Raw genomic sequence first — 16,106 nt, 5'->3', positions numbered from 1 at the left:
ATAGAAACATGCGGCATGAGTTAGGGTAAAATGGGAACTCTAAAAGGTCACATGCACTTTGAATTATATTAAAACTGCACTCACTGTTTTGTAATATCTTTATATCATAATCTCAAACTTCAAATCAACTTTACTTTATTCCAGCATCTTTGGAGAATTTCTCTACAGTAAGTCCTGCAACAACTTCAGGTCAGTACTCAATGGCATTTTTAAAAATATAACTTGGTGATCATCAAACTCCATGACATTAGAAAAGGATTTTTTTTTTCATAGCCTTTTCTGAGACATTTATTCTTCATATTAACATGTAAGAAGTTTACATTTGGTTAAGAGCAATGTAGCTCATGATCTTGCAGATTTTATAATGCCTAGTTATAACATGCCAAGGATATACATTTCCAGTTTCAATGTTCCTTACATATTGTAAGCTCTACATACATTCATATACATGTAGGGTGTGTGTGAGTGTGTTTATGTGTGAGTATGTAACATCCTAAAATGTGGCTCGAATCCTGAACTCTTGGAGATGAATCCATAACATTTGTAAGGTCACCAGGAATAAAGAAAAAAAATTGAAAGATAATCAAATGATGACTTTCAGAACGTATTGCCTTCTTGAGAAAGGAGAATCTAAAACCTAATGTTAACTTTGCTCTATTCCAGCATTTCTTTAGCCCCTTTTTCTAACTACAACTGGTTATTATGGCTCATAAAATTTAGAACTTCACTTTATCTCACCAAGATCATGCCACTGTCAAAAGAGTTTGCTTTGGGAAATTATAAAAAATTCTAAAATTAACCTAAGCTATCTCAAACTGTAAAATTATTAAGTTGTAGGAAAATAATTTAAATTGGCATCAGGAGCCCTAAACATTAATCCTGGCTCTGCCAACTACCAGAAACACTGGGTGCATCTCTTTACTCCTCTGAAAATCTGCTTCCCATAAATTGCAAATAATAAGATTTTTCTGAGTATTTCAAAGTCATTCCAAATATCAAATTTGTACATAAATGATTTCTAAAAGTATAAACTGTTATAAAACTATAAAGATATTACTTTTGGTACTATCTATTATCATGACCATTTTTATAATATTGGGAAGATCTACATTTTTTTTAAGTATCTACTTGGGTCAGAACTACCTTTTACCAGCATTGCCTCATTTAATTCTCAGAATGATCCTGTAGAGACATAATATTTTTTCCACTTAAAAAGAAGTAAGTAATAGGGGCGCCTGGGTGGCACAGCGGTTAGGCGTCTGCCTTCGGCTCAGGGCGTGATCTCGGCGTTGTGGGATCGAGCCCCACATCAGGCTCCTCCGCTATGAGCCTGCTTCTTCCTCTCCCGCTCCCCCTGCTTGTGTTCCCTCTCTCGCTGGCTGTCTCTCTCTCTGTCAAATAAATGAATAAAATCTTAAACAAAAAAAAAAAAAGATTAAAAAAAAAAAAAAAAGAAGTAATAAGCAATGTGCCCAGAGTCACACAGCTATTAGGTGTCAAATTCGGGAATTAAAAGCAATTCCTTTGGAGTCCAAAGCCCATGGTCTAAGCATACCCCAAGCTTCTATTTCAAATAACATCAGATTAACTTAGAACATGTAAGTCCACAGCCATTAAGAAATTAATGAATCCTTGTGTTTAGTTATTGACAATCGAATAACATCGTCTTTTTTACTTAGAAAATTAAAGATCACTTAAAATCTAAAAACCTCTGCTCTACAATTCTAAAAATCAGTGAAAACATAAAAGATTTATTCTTAGATCCAGATGCAAATGACATATCCTTAAGCCAATAGATAATCATAATTCACAGTAACTTTAAAAACTCTCAGGTTAAATAATAAACAGAGAAATATACAATGGAGTTCTAATAATCCGTTTAAAAGGTAATAATTATCTTAATGCCATTTATTTTTGCAGGCAAACTAACAACCAGCAGTCCTCTGTCAACTCCAGGTCAGTATTAATAATTTTATTTATACCTTTTAAAAAAAGTTTTCACTTATGTTTTATTTTAGGGTCTTAAGAATTCTCTGCTAACACAGCAGTTAATATTACTCCTATTTTATGGATAAGAAGATCGGAGCATAAAAGTTTGCAGCTTAAGCCTAAGATTTCACCAAAAGTGAGCAATGTATTTAAGGCTAATGCCTGGATTAGCTGACTGCACTCCAGTCCTCTGTTAGAACCCTGGTTATTATCTGTTGCTAAGAATGCCACCAATAGGATCAAAATGTTTGCCAGAAGGGATGTGGGTTTCATCAGATGTGAAGGGCTTTTTTTCTTTGATTATTCTGTCTGCATGAAAGGTAGAAATTCTTGCTCTCTCAACACGATATGTGAAGCCAAACCAGCACCAAAATAGCCTTGAATTCATTCATTCAACAAGTTTTCATTAAGTGGCTACTTTTTTTTTTATTACTATTATGTTATGTTAGTCACCATATATAGTACTTCATTAGTTTTTAATGTAGTGTTCCATGATTCATCATTTGCGTATAATACCCAGTGCTCATTACAACATGTGCCCTATTTAATACCCATCACTGGGCTAACCCATCCCCCACTTCCCTCCCCTCTGAAACCCTCAGTTTGTTTCCCAGAGTCCATAGTCTCTTATGGTTCATCTCCCTCTCTGATTTCTCCCCCTTCAGTTTTCCCTCCCTTCCCCTATGGTCCTCCGTGCATCCACATATGAGTGAAACCGTTTGGTAATTGTCTTTCTCTGCTTGACTTACTTCATTTAGCATAATCCCCTCCAGTTTCATCCATGTTGATGCAAATGGTGGGTATTCCTCCTTTCTGATGGCTGAGTAACATTCCATTGTATATATGGACCACATCTTTAACCATTAGTCTGTTAAAGGGCATTTCGACTCCTCCCACAGTTTGGCTATAGTGGCTACTTCGTGTTAACTTCCAGGATGTATCTTTGATGTGTCAATTTCTCTGGATTCCTAGTAATTGTCTACTGCACTTTAGTCTATCTGCTTGTCAACTAAATTGCCTTTTCTGGTCCTAATTTAATCTTCGTGTTGAATGGCCTGGGTGTGTCCCTCATCTCTTCAGATAAACTCCATAAAGGCAATATCGTATAGATCTTCAGCTCCTAAATTAATACTGCCATTTTTGTTATTAGAATCCATATCAAATGTTATATGCATTCAAGGAAAGAACATTTGTAAAACTAGACATGCCCTTCTGAGTAAGACTTAATAATTCTTGAATAAAATGGTTGGCGTGATGTTTGAAAACAACAGGGATACAGAAATCATTAATCAAAATCCTTTATGAACCAATCTATCACACCTCCAAATCCACAGACTGTTTACGGTAGGAAAATGCTGCCTGGAGTTGCGTTCGGGTGTTAACCCACACAACAATCCAGGATATGAAAAAATAAAACTATTCTTGACCCCACAGTCTCCTCTCCAATGTGGAAAATTATTTACAGCATGAACACACTTTCAAAAAAATGCTTTTAGGATTGATAATGGCTGATTCCTTCAGTTTAAAAAAAAGGCTGAAAAAGTAATTTTAACATATTTTGAGAAATATCTTTCTCAAACTTTTAAGTCAGCAACAAGTATCCAAATTAGAGCCTGTTTTCTATTTGTCTATTGGTTCATTGAGTGATTCATACAAACCATAGTATTGAGGACATCTCAGGTGTATAAAATGCTCTAAGAGAAATATGTAGAATGATTTAGATGGGGGTGGGGGGGGACAAAATTACTATGAAAGCAAGAAAGTCTTAGGCTTAAAAAGTCAGTGTTTCTTCCTTACTCTCCTGAGGACAAACTTGTCAAAAATGTAAGAAGTGGCTGAATTTTATGCCAATTTCCTCCGGCCAAAGGAGATGGTGAATGGGGGACAAAGAGTATGAGTGGTAGTTCACCCATACTTTGCTCTCATTGGAAGTGAAGCAAAAATCTCCTTTCCTACATGTAAGCTACAGGGATGGGATCAGTACACAGTTAGCCCTATCTATCACACTTTAGGCATTTGATATGTAAATTGAAGACCAAAAAACAACATACAATTCTCTATCATTGAAAAAGCATAAGCAAATCCATCATTAACTAATTCCACCAATTACTCTATATGTGGTGTTTGGCAAGCCGCCTAGTCTTTTTTAACTTTAGATTAAATTATATATCTTAGAGAATGATCATGAGAATTAAAAGAGAGATAATGGAGAGACCACTATACTGTCTCAATTCGTGACAGTCACAAAGTTAGATTCCTTCTTCCTTTTCCTTTCTGACTTAGGAAGAAAAAAAAAACAGTTGAATGCTGTTTTTTAGGAATAGTTCAAAAATGGAACTAAGGGGGGGCGCCTGGGTGGCACAGTGGTTTAAAGCGTCTGCCTTCGGCTCAGGGTGTGATCCCAGCTTTACGGGATCGAGCCCCACGTCAGGCTCCTCCACTGTGAGCCTGCTTCTTCCTCTCCCACTCCCCCTGCTTGTGTTCCCTCTCTCTCTGGCTGTCTCTATCTCCGTCAAATAAATAAATAAAATCTTTAAAAAAAAATGCAACTAAAATTAAAACAAGATAATTGTGCGGGGCACCTGGGTGGCTCAGTTGTTAGGCGTCTGCCTTTGACTCGGGGCGTGATCCCGGAGCCCTAGGACCGAGCCCCACACCGGGCTCCTCTGCTGGGAGCCTGCTTCTTCCTCTCCCACTCCCCCTGCTGGTGTTCTCTCTCTCACTGCTGTCTCTCTCTCTCCGTCAAATAAATAAATAAATAATCTTAACGAAAACAAAACAAGATAATTGTACTTAGTGATGCTCATTTAAATCTGATCATTTATTTGACCAAAACCACTCGGTTTTTGAAGCTCTCTTTTTATTGGACACTGTATTGAATTACCTTAATCAGTCCTCAAAGAACTATAATAAGGTAAGGAAGTGGCAATAGCTCGTATTTCCTCTTTTACTGGATGCATGAGCCCCCAGCCTTCCTTCCCATTTTCCCCTCTCCTACAGCGAGATACTATAGATTTATAGAGGGGAACAAGGCAATTAAACTTGAAACCCGCAGTTTCCAAGCAGTAATTTATTATGAATATGCCTTTCAGGGATGTTAAGTTTATTCTCATCTTTATATGCCTGGAAGACAGAGTTTGAGAAAAATCAACAAAGGCACGCATCATATACCTGGCATTAGTACTATTATAAATTCTGCCAAAAAGAATTTTTGTATGATAGCAGGTACAAAGTCCATGAGGATTATGTCCTATTGTTCAACCGCCTTTGTTGCCAATTACTGTAAAGTTTTATTAACCCATTTGGAACACTAGAGGAGGGAGATGGGGACCAGGGTTGAATTACCCTGATTGATTTCTTGGCTGCTACAGAGTGCCAAGAGGGGCTGTTTTGGGCAATCGTTCAAATGCTTGAAGGATTTCTAGAATATAGCTTGTTCTAGTCTTTTGTTATTTCCTATGTAGGCAGTGATTGCAGAAAAACAAAAGTTTCACTATTGTGGGCTTTCTCAATTTCATACAAAATGCAATCTTGCTCCAATACTACCATATGGAGGGGCTTGGGGATTGAAGAAAAAGAATTGGCTGATTTAGTGAAGAACATGAAACTGGGTCAAGAGAAGCGAAGGTAGAATTATACTCTTCAGTTGAATTGCCCAAGGACTAAGACACAGAGACTTTATCCAACACCAAATGCATTGTAACTTTTTCTTTCTCTGCATTTGAGAGAACAGCGTGTATATTGCTAAGCACACTCATCTTCTTTAAAACATCCCTACACACATGACATCAGAACTGTTCAAGTATCTTTCCGCCGTAATTTCATTTGGATTGACCAGCCAACTAAAAAAAGATGAAATTAGTTATATCAAAGTTGATAAGAATTTCTGTAAGGCAATATTTAATTTTCCAATACAGTGTAGAGGAATAAACAGCCTTTAAAGGCAGGCATTCACGGATTCAGACTCCACTTTCACTGCTAGGTATGCTGTAAGGATTTAGGGCTTAATGTGTCTCAAACAGCTTTGTCCACCAAGCATTATTATTTCCAATTGAATAACGGGAAAAATAAAAATGTAAGATTTCCAAAACGTGATTTGCAAATTATTATCTTGTAGGGAATGCTCTTTGTAACTGTTTTCAAAGGGGAAAGAAAAATGGATTTCTGTCTTTTTATCCTCTCCAATGCCTAGCACAGGACCTGCACAAAATAAGCACCATGGTTTCCTCACCACAAATCGCCAAAAACTGTTGTGACTTTGGATCATTCTGGAGCAATCACATTGAGTTTATACTGAATCCTTTATGGTACAAATATAAATGGATAACTAAAGTCTTCCATTTACAGAATCCCAAATAATAGTAACTTCCTGGTGGGTTTTCACAAAACGCCAAAGAATTAATATCCCGAAGATAAAATACCACATAGATATAAAAATACATGCACACCTTTTTTCCCTACTCAAGGTAACAGTAATTAATATTCAGGCAACTTGTTCAGCTTCTGATAAAGAAAACCAAATATTATGCTCTCTCTGCACATTTCTTTAAATACAATTACTTAACTACTTTCCTAGAAATTCCTTATTGAGAAGTATAGTACAGACTTCTTAGAGAAAGAGAAATACCAGAGCAAGAATTAAGGAATGGAATGGCACAGAAAGTAATACACAAGTTGAAGAACTAGTTTTAAGAGTAGCAGGTCATTTTTTAAAAACCAGCATCTGGCTAATTTCCGTAACAGGTAATGTTTCGATGAATGGTTTGTTGGAAATTGTCATCATATATGTGTATGTAAGGAGATGAAAGGAAAACCGAAGACAAGGTAAAAATGCAATTGGATGAAATCCCCAGACGTATAGTGCTAATGTCACGATTATATTTTCCATATTGGTTTCAATATGAAGAACTTCTCTTTCTTCATGGACTAAGGCAGCTGAAAACTGTTTAGAGTGCAGCCCAAACTGGGATACCTCATATTTCCACCTTTACATCAAAATCCTTCAAATTAGAATCATATTGTAATCCCACCAAGGGTTCCTCTTCTAATTATCATCATGATTAATTAATGGATAATTCAACTGGCCACTCCAAAAGTGTAGGTATCATTCTTAGCGTTCCCCTTTCCACCCCCTTTGGTTAGGGGCACATCTAGTCACTAAAACTCATCTATTCTACTTGTAAAATAACAATTGAGTCCATGCCCCACCTCTTCTACTAGTGCGAAGTTCCAACCCTTATCAGCTAATAAGAGCTAGTCAGAGTTCCAATCCTTATCCACTTTCACCTTGACCATAAAAACAGTTTCTTAGCTTGTCTCTTTATTCCACATGATTCTCCGCTTGGTCCCCGAGTTGCCTTAACAAAACATGGACTGATCATACCACACATATAGATAAGAACTTTCAATGCCATCGCCTACAGAAAAAATATTTCTCACATTTTACAAAAATAAAAAAGTTCGCCTACACTTGACACCAAACTCCCTTCCTGCCATGGCCTTCACAAACATCCTACCATCCAGGTAAGTTATACTCCTCTGTTTTCTGTGTATGGATGTGCTCTTGTCACATCACCATGTATCCATTGCATACATCGCTCTTCCTGGTACATTTCTTAGCATCCTTCAAAACCTAGCTTGTATGAAGATGTTTTCAGTTTCTGCCTCAAAAGAAGACTAATTGCCTAATCCTTGGTGTTCCCATAGTATTTTTTATACCTCTTTAAAAAAAATAGTTAATGAACTAGTCTTTCACTAAACTCCAAGTTTCATGAGAATAGAGGCTCTGTCTTATTCATCCTTTTATCTCTATTCCTTAAAAATGTTTGACACAAATAAATAGGCAATAAATACTTGTGGAGTGAATAAATGATCATTAATGAGATCAAAAGGTCCCAGCTGGTACCACCTGCAAGTGTGTTTTTTGAAGTTCAATCTGTAGAGTTCAGTAGGCAACAGACAGACAGACAGACAGGTGAAGCATCATGAAGTGCAGTCCCCATGAGAAGCATTAGGACAGACAACATCATGCATCTTCCTAGCTATATCCCCAAATCTCTTCTTTTAAATGCTGAATACTTAGAATTCTATTAACTTCTGTTAAAACAAGACATAGATTCTCTAGAATAATGCTTTTTATTATTTATTTAACAAGAATTTATGGAATACTATCAACACTATGCCTTTAATGGATTAGGGATTCAATGGTGAAGGACTCTTGATAAGTATCTCTTCTATATCAACAGCTGTAATATGCTTTTGGGTTTATTCAATACCGGTTTTATCACTCTTTTTTTTATTATCTTAAATGGGGGTGGTCTGTCCTTTAGGAATGGCTCTGATCTTTATCGTGTCCTATTTTAGACATTAGGTGATCCATGAATTTCCCAATGGTTTATATTCATTTTAATTAGAGCCAATTATAAAAATCTAATTTAGTTGACTATATGCCCAGCGACCCTGTCCATAAATGTTCCTAATTAGGTATTACCTTAGTAGATTAATTGACACAAGCACTTTTATTTTCCCAATTAATTTCATGGAGCATAGGGAAAAATTTCAGAATCAAATATACTTTTAAAACCCAGCAGATGGCAGTGCAGTGCAGAATATGCCATTTTTAATACTTGCACTTAAATTTTCCAAGTTAATTTCTAGAAGTAAAATGTGTTTCTTGGTGCATCTCTACATGTAGGCGTGGAGAAGAAGAGCAGGTGAAGGACAAGACAGGCTGAGAGCGCAAGTTGATCCGATTCTGGTCAGAGTATGGTATAGAATTCTCCGGGGAATGTTTGTGTCTTTCCCACTAAGAATCTCTGACCCAAGAAGCAAAGAAATACGGAATGGAAATAGTCACTGGGTTTCTCCACTGCTCAATGTAGCCAGGCACTGGGCATGTTAAGTGTTTTATTCTACTGTAAAATGGTTTTTGCTGACAAATTTTGCTCTGCAGAATGCAAACCTTGACTTCGGCCCCCTTATTTTCAAATAATAAGCTTATAAGTAAATGAAGTGATTACTAGATACTGCAATGATGTGAAAAACATTCTAATAAATTGCCCCACCGAACACATGTAAGCAGCCCTAGAAGGTGTAAACACTCGGAGCTAAATGTCCGAACTGTAGTATTGATTTATCGAGGTTAAAATCAACAAAGTAAACTTTCATATTTAACATTGATGAAGAAATAAATACATGTCTTCTTCTCAAAATTTAAAATTCTAAACCTTTACAAATGACTAATTAAATGAAATAAAATTTACATTAGAAGTTGAAATAAATGCTTGTAAAGACCTAAATGACAAAAATATATATAATAAATATCCAAACACTGTACATACGGTTGGAAATTAAGTTAACTATGCCAGAAACATAAAATCAATTTTTTTTTTTTCTAAAGGAAATGTCTCAATAGAATGCCCGCCTGGTTCAAGTCCTTGTGCTGATGCTCTGAAGTGTGTGGCAATTGATTTATTTTGTGATGGAGAATTAAACTGTCCAGATGGTTCTGATGAAGACAATAATACTTGTGGTAAGTTATTCCCCCCCACATTCTCTCTAGCCACTGCCTTTTCATCCTCTCTCGCTGTCAACACACACACACACACACACACACACACATACCCTGAGATACCAGAAACTACTGGCGAATAAGATATCCCAATAGCCATGATTATAATTTAATACAGAACCTAAAAAATAATTGTATTAATGTTTGTGTAAACTATATTATGCAATTTTAAACATTAATTAAGTGGAATTCTATTTGATGGCTATGGAAAGAATGCTGTGATTAATGTCAGTCATAAGTGAAGGAAGAGAATGTCACGGTTTTTCACCCTTTATTAAACTACTCCAAACTATTATGAATTTGAATGCTTTTTCATGTTTTTTCACAGTTATACCATAATATCAATCTTTTTTTTTTTGCCATTTCAATGGCCCTTCACTCAGTAATTGCCACTCCTTACTTTTGATTGTTGCTTTTGACATAAAAACAACAAATAGACAAAAAAGTGTGCTTGAGTTGTAGTTGTGTGAATAAGAGAAACCAGTTATGAATAAGAGCTTGTCTCATGAATAAAATATCCATGCTTTATTTGTAAATTTTGGCATCTGTTTAGGAGTTAATATTATTATTATCAATTATTATTATTATTATTTCACACTTAAGTAATACTCTATGCCAAGCATGACTCTAAGTGATTTAAACATATTTACTCTTTGACTTACTTCATTTTATAGTTGGGTAACATATATACGAAAGATTATCACATAACTATAAATATAGATTGGTAAGCAAGGTAAAGAGCTATTTGAATAACTCTAACTTACAATTTGTTCTTAAAGAATTAAACAGAGAGCATGAATTGAGCAATTTTTTGGTGTGGTTTATGATCAGTCTTAAAATTGACCACGAGCACAATTAGTTCCTGAAATGTATGAAGGTAGTAGTTACAGTTTGCTCTTCTATTATTTGCTACACGTTGCACTTCTAGCTTGATATTAATTGAAGATGACTGCTCCAACCAGAACTTGAAAAGTTACCTAACCACTTGGTGCTTACTTTTAAAGACAGGCAGTTGGCCTGTTTTCCAGGACCAACTCAAAAAAAGGCAACTTGACTAAAGAGGCTTCTACGAAGCAATCCCAATTCAAATGGTCTTTGATGAAATTCAAACCTTCAAAGTTTAGCTACATACTTTGAAGTGCACTCAGAGCATATTGGAAGAAAGTGCAGGCTACAGAATATTTTTTAATCTATTTTATATCACTAAGTTACTCAACGAAGAAGAAAGCAGCATTCTTTTTTGCTATGGCTTTCAGGCAGTTTCCAAAATCTTTTCAGGGAGAATATGATACAAGTGTGCCATCATGAGGTAATAAGGGTCAGGTTGCTTCATATTTCAGAAAGAATAATGCATGCCAAAGTTAGACACATAGCTGTACGCCTATTTAATGATGATCGATAAACTTAAGTGGGGAGGAATATGTAAGATGAGTTGAAGAATCAGAAAATGTCTTTACTGTCATGGAGTTAATAATGTTCATGGTAAAGTAATAGCAGCGCATTTCCAAAAGTGACCAGAGACGTGTCATGTAAGTGTGACGAGTTGTCCCAAAATAAGTTACAAGGCCATGAATTCTTTTTCTGAGTCAGTATGGATTGATGACATGAGCCTCGGTATTAGAACTGAATTAATTCTTCAAATTTGCCTCAAAGACACAATCAAACTGCATTTTTAGTTTTCAATATCACGGATGTTTGTGTTCATTGAATCTTAGTCTCAACTAACCATCCATGTCACTAACTTTAAGTCTCCAGATCCTCATTTTTCATTTTTGTGGGTTCTCTTCATTATTTGTATTTTTAAATTAGCATTGTATTTATCTTGGAAAATAAATGTAAAGCCTTTGTGGAATAAATGTGGACAAATCAATCAATTAATCTGTCTTTGTGCAGCTAAGATTCAGGCCTATAAGCTGTTCTATTCATCATTCATCATTAGTGATGGCGAGCCCAAAAGCCCAGTGCGCTTCTCCTCAGCACCAACTTGAACTTTTAGTAGCATAATTTCTGCATGAAAGCTGTGTCCATTAATCTACATTCACAAAAAAATTAATTTAAGAGTATTTTTCTATATGAAATTGACCCTTGTGCACACACACGCACGCTCGCACGTTCTCTCTCTTTCTTCTCCAGCTGTGAGCTCTAATTCTAGTGTGTGTTATTAATAGAGTCACATTAATGTTGACTTCCTCACATAGCTTCCTTTTTTAGCCTTTAGTTATTTAGGTTTTACGCAAACTTATAGCTGACTATAGCTGAACCAAGACTTCTTTAAATTGTTTTTCTCTTCTGATTAGAACGGCATCAGCAGGAAAGTTCACTTTTTAGCTGACCTATGAGAAGGAGAGATGCTGACTCACAGCCTTTCAACCGATGTTCAGACCTATTTGGAAGTTGTCAACTGTCTCTACAGATTGTTTGCATGCCCCTATATATGTGCACGGTAGACCTTGGTGGGTGGGCATAGATCACGTTTGTTTTCTACATCCTGGAGAATTTAAGGACCTAAGCAAAAACGCCACTAGTAAATATTCAGCCAGCAGAGGGAGCTCTCAGTAGGTTCTAAAAGCATAATTGTTGCCCATTGCAGGCAACAATTCAGAGAGCTCATATTATTTGACAGGCTCGTTATCTCCCATTCAGGATTTTTTTCTCAGGCTGCACTGTAAAGCACTGTGCAGTCGAAAAGTTATAACCCTGAACACTCAGTAATCCTACTTATCTATGGCTGGGTTAGATCTATCTTTCCGAAAGGCAATCCCGCCTCACTGTCTTGCGTAAAATTCAGTTCTCCAGAAATATCCTGAAATTAAATGAAAGAATGAATGAGAAAGCCCCTAGAACAAGCCTATATCTTGAAATAATATTTTGGCATTCTGAACTTTGCTGTTATAAGTAATTCAATCCTATTGTAATTTTATTTTAAATGCCTTTAGGAATGTTCTTCTTCAATACTGTGGTCCTTGGGATTCCTGGGTGGCTCAGTTGATTAAGCATCTGCCTTTGGCTCAGGTCATGATCCCAGGGTCCAGGAATCAAGTCTCAAGTAGGGCTCCTTGTTCCACAGGGAGTCTGTTTCTCCCTCTGCCTGCTTGCTCTCTCTCTCACAGATAAATAAATAAAATCTTTAACATTTTTTTTAAAAAAAGAATATTTTTATCCTCACATGCAATAATTCCCCAGGGGCCCTTTAGAGCAGAACTTGATGTGCAGATTCTCCAACCCACCAAAACTCCGCAACTTCGTAGACAACTAGAAAAATTGATCATATTTTTTTTAGGATAAGCTAAACACTATGATAAAAATCTTAGCAACTTAAGACAATAACTGTTTGCTTATCTTGTCATGGTCCAAGGAAGAGGGCCAGGGGCTGCACTCCATGTAGGCATGTAGGATGCCAGCTCCTTAACAGTCCCCTGGGTCCCTAGTCCTCCCCCGGATCATTTGCAACCCACTGACAGACAGGGAAAGAATGTCACAGAGGGTCTTTTTAGAAATCACATCTGGAAATAAATACAATTACTTCTACAATAGTTTAATGGCCTGGATCAGTCACAAGACTCCATTTTTAAAAGTGCAGTCTAGTGATGTGCCCTGAAGGGTCCAAAAAAGGGTATAGCAAACCTACAACAATCCTGCCGCCAGGGACACAACTCAGGTTTTTGGAAAACTATGAATCATATTGTACAACACAGACCTGTTGATGCTTCCCCCAAGAGATGTAGTGAATGAGTGAGTGTAAAGAAGGGAGGAATGACTGAAATGCTACCAGATTTGCAAACTGGTTTTATAAATTCTTAAACCAGTCCTGTTTTGTTCCCTTTTTACTCTACCTTGTTTGCTTCCTCCTATTTGTTGTAGAATGTCATTGCAAGTGTGAGCTATTCTAATTTTAAGAGCAATGAAAATGATGGAATTCTTTAAAATTTCCTGTTCCTTCTTCTATTTACAATTCTGCACACACATGCCCTCCCGCCTCCCCCACTTTTCAGTTCAAGGGTAGATGATAACATCATGACAGCTCTATGTATTGAGGTATCAGGCAGCAGAGCCTTGTATGCTCAGCAGTGAGACTGCCTGGCTTTAAATTGTCACTAATAAAGCTGGGAGAACGTTTGCTAGTTCCTTAACCCCTCTGTGACTCACTTTCTCCACCTATCATTTCATAAGGTTGCTGTGAAAATTACATTAATCCATCTATAATAACTTCAGAACAGTAGCTGGCACATAGGAAACACTCCATCAATGCTAGCAGTTATATTAAAATGTAAATGGCAGGATGATTGCTCCACTTCTGTAAATATAAACTATTTACAGGAGCAGTGGACTTTCCTGCACTGTCTGTAATCTTGAAGTCCATATATATATTTTTTTGACAAACAGATTAAAAGGCTCCATATATCACCTAAAACAGAAACAGACACTATTTTTACTTTTATAGTCATTGAAGCTAAGGGATTGATTGACCCATTTACTTGGCATGGTCTGGGATGGGCAAAGAGTTCAGGGTGAAAAAGATTTCCTTTTACAATTAGGAAATTCTGCATAAAGAAATCACATATTTTACTGTTTATCTTCAAATCATACAAATTCTCCTTAACTGACCTCGTTTGCTTGGGGAGTATTACACATAAGGAGATTGGGTTCTCTGTACAAGCTCTGATAGTCTCCACTCCCTCTCCCAAATCTGTGATGGATTTTTCAGTGCTTAATCCTTCTATCTTGGATTATCTTTTCTCTTCTCAGTTTTTGTTGTTGTTTATTTGTTGTTTTGTTTTTTGTCTTCTGCTGGGAATCAAGCTATCAAGTCATAATCCGACACAATGAATTCCTAGGCCATCATTTTTAAATTGACTTTAAGTCTTACAATTTACAATCTTACAATCTTACAATCACAAAATGAATTCTTATGCTTTTTAAAAAATACCAAAACTAGCAAAAAGCCAACCAAAAACTAGAGAGTTTTATAAAAATTTCTATATGCTGTTCACTTTTTCAGTTTTTTTTTTTTTTTGGTCCATATAAAATATTGGATGTCATATAATAGCTTGTATTTTTTAATTTGACAGAAATATGGCATACTGTCACATGGGATTTTCCATCCATCCATCTAGGATTAGTTTATTCTAGCTCTCATTCTAAGGGCACCAATTTAATTTTAATAAATTTCTTTAATCGCCCTACTCTCCATCAGTGCTTGGCCTATATGGAATTAACGGCCTACCAAGAGGAAAAGGACACATTCTAGGAGTAGTAATTTTAGAATACGGTGTCAACAGAATCAAGTAACTAAGTATATAGAAAATAATCTAAGAAAAATTAAAGATTGTGAAAATAAAATGGGCTTTATTTTTTTAACACATAGTATACATAGTAACTGTAAAGGGGACACAAAAAATAGTGAGGCATGGCTTCTGGTTCATGCCCTCAGTATGATTTTATTTCATTGTATTTATTTATTTATTTATTTATTTATTTATTTATTTAAGATTTTATTTATTTGACACAGAGAAAGAGAGACTGAGAGAGCACAAGCAGGGTGAGTGGCAGGGGGAGAGGAAGAAGCGGACTCCAGGTCGAGCAGGGAGCAAGATGCGGGGCTCAATCCCAAGACCCTGGGATGGTGACCTGAGCGGGAGGCAGACACTTAACCAACTGAGCCACCCAGGCGCCCCTCTCAGTACGATTTTACACTAGTTGGAAGTGATTCAGATATATTCAGATATAAAGACAACTGATGATACATGACATCAAAGAGAAGTATATGAAGTAAATATGCTACAAGAATTAAAAGAGGAAAATGAGGAATCATGTCTTGGGAATATTGAATGAAAATACTGAGCTAGCGAATTCATACAAAAGAAGCAAGAGGTTTAAAAGATGGTGGGATAGACTGGATGTGTAGAATTCACTACAGGCCACTGGCAGCACACATATCATTTGCCTGGTCATATTTTGATCATTTTCAGGAGGACATAGCATGTAATGTATGTATTTGAAATTCACCCTAGCTCCAATTTAAATGAGGAAAATAAGACTAAAACCATTAGTAACTATTTGTCTAAATTAGAAGTTAATAATTCAAATATATTTATTTCCTTAAAAATATGAAAAAATGCTAAAAATGCAGCTTAGGTATGAGTATTTAGAAATAGAATGCTTTTCTAAAGGAATCTATGGTGGGTTATGTACACGTATTTGAAAATAGGCAATAGATTTTAAACATGAGTTCTGATCCACTCCCATTTGATCATTTCAGTTCTGTAAAATGGCCTCATAAGATTCAGTCATGAATATTCTATGAAGTGTTCATTAGACAATTCGAATGCCATTTCATATGAGAAAACTTTCCAGGATTGTTTTTTGTCTAACGTGAATTCCCAATTTTTTCCCCCAGCCACGGTTTGTGATGGAAGTTTTTTGTTGACTGGGTCTTCTGGGTCCTTTCAGGCTGCTCATTACCCGAAGCCTTCTAAACCAAGTGTTGTTTGCCAGTGGATTATATGGTAATACATCATCTTCCCTTCCCTGTCTTTAAGTCAGTAAG

The 16,106-nt window shown here is 36.3% G+C and overlaps 1 protein-coding gene across 1 annotated transcript in view; it reads left to right on the top strand.

Moving 5' to 3' along the window:
• The window catches only part of TMPRSS15 (transmembrane serine protease 15), a 112,220-nt gene that overhangs the window by 13,991 nt on the left and 82,123 nt on the right, over positions 1-16,106 (top strand). The window contains exons 5-8 of the mRNA XM_026501038.4: positions 145-189; positions 1,921-1,956; positions 9,389-9,520; positions 15,957-16,065. Coding sequence (XP_026356823.3) covers positions 145-189; positions 1,921-1,956; positions 9,389-9,520; positions 15,957-16,065 — 322 coding nt within the window. The remainder of the gene's footprint in view (positions 1-144; positions 190-1,920; positions 1,957-9,388; positions 9,521-15,956; positions 16,066-16,106) is intronic.

Source organism: Ursus arctos, unplaced genomic scaffold (assembly GCF_023065955.2).
Source record: "Ursus arctos isolate Adak ecotype North America unplaced genomic scaffold, UrsArc2.0 scaffold_4, whole genome shotgun sequence".
Classification (NCBI taxonomy): Eukaryota; Metazoa; Chordata; class Mammalia; order Carnivora; family Ursidae; genus Ursus; species Ursus arctos.
Note: the sequence above shows the minus strand (reverse complement) of the source record. Positions and strands in the feature narration are given on the sequence as shown.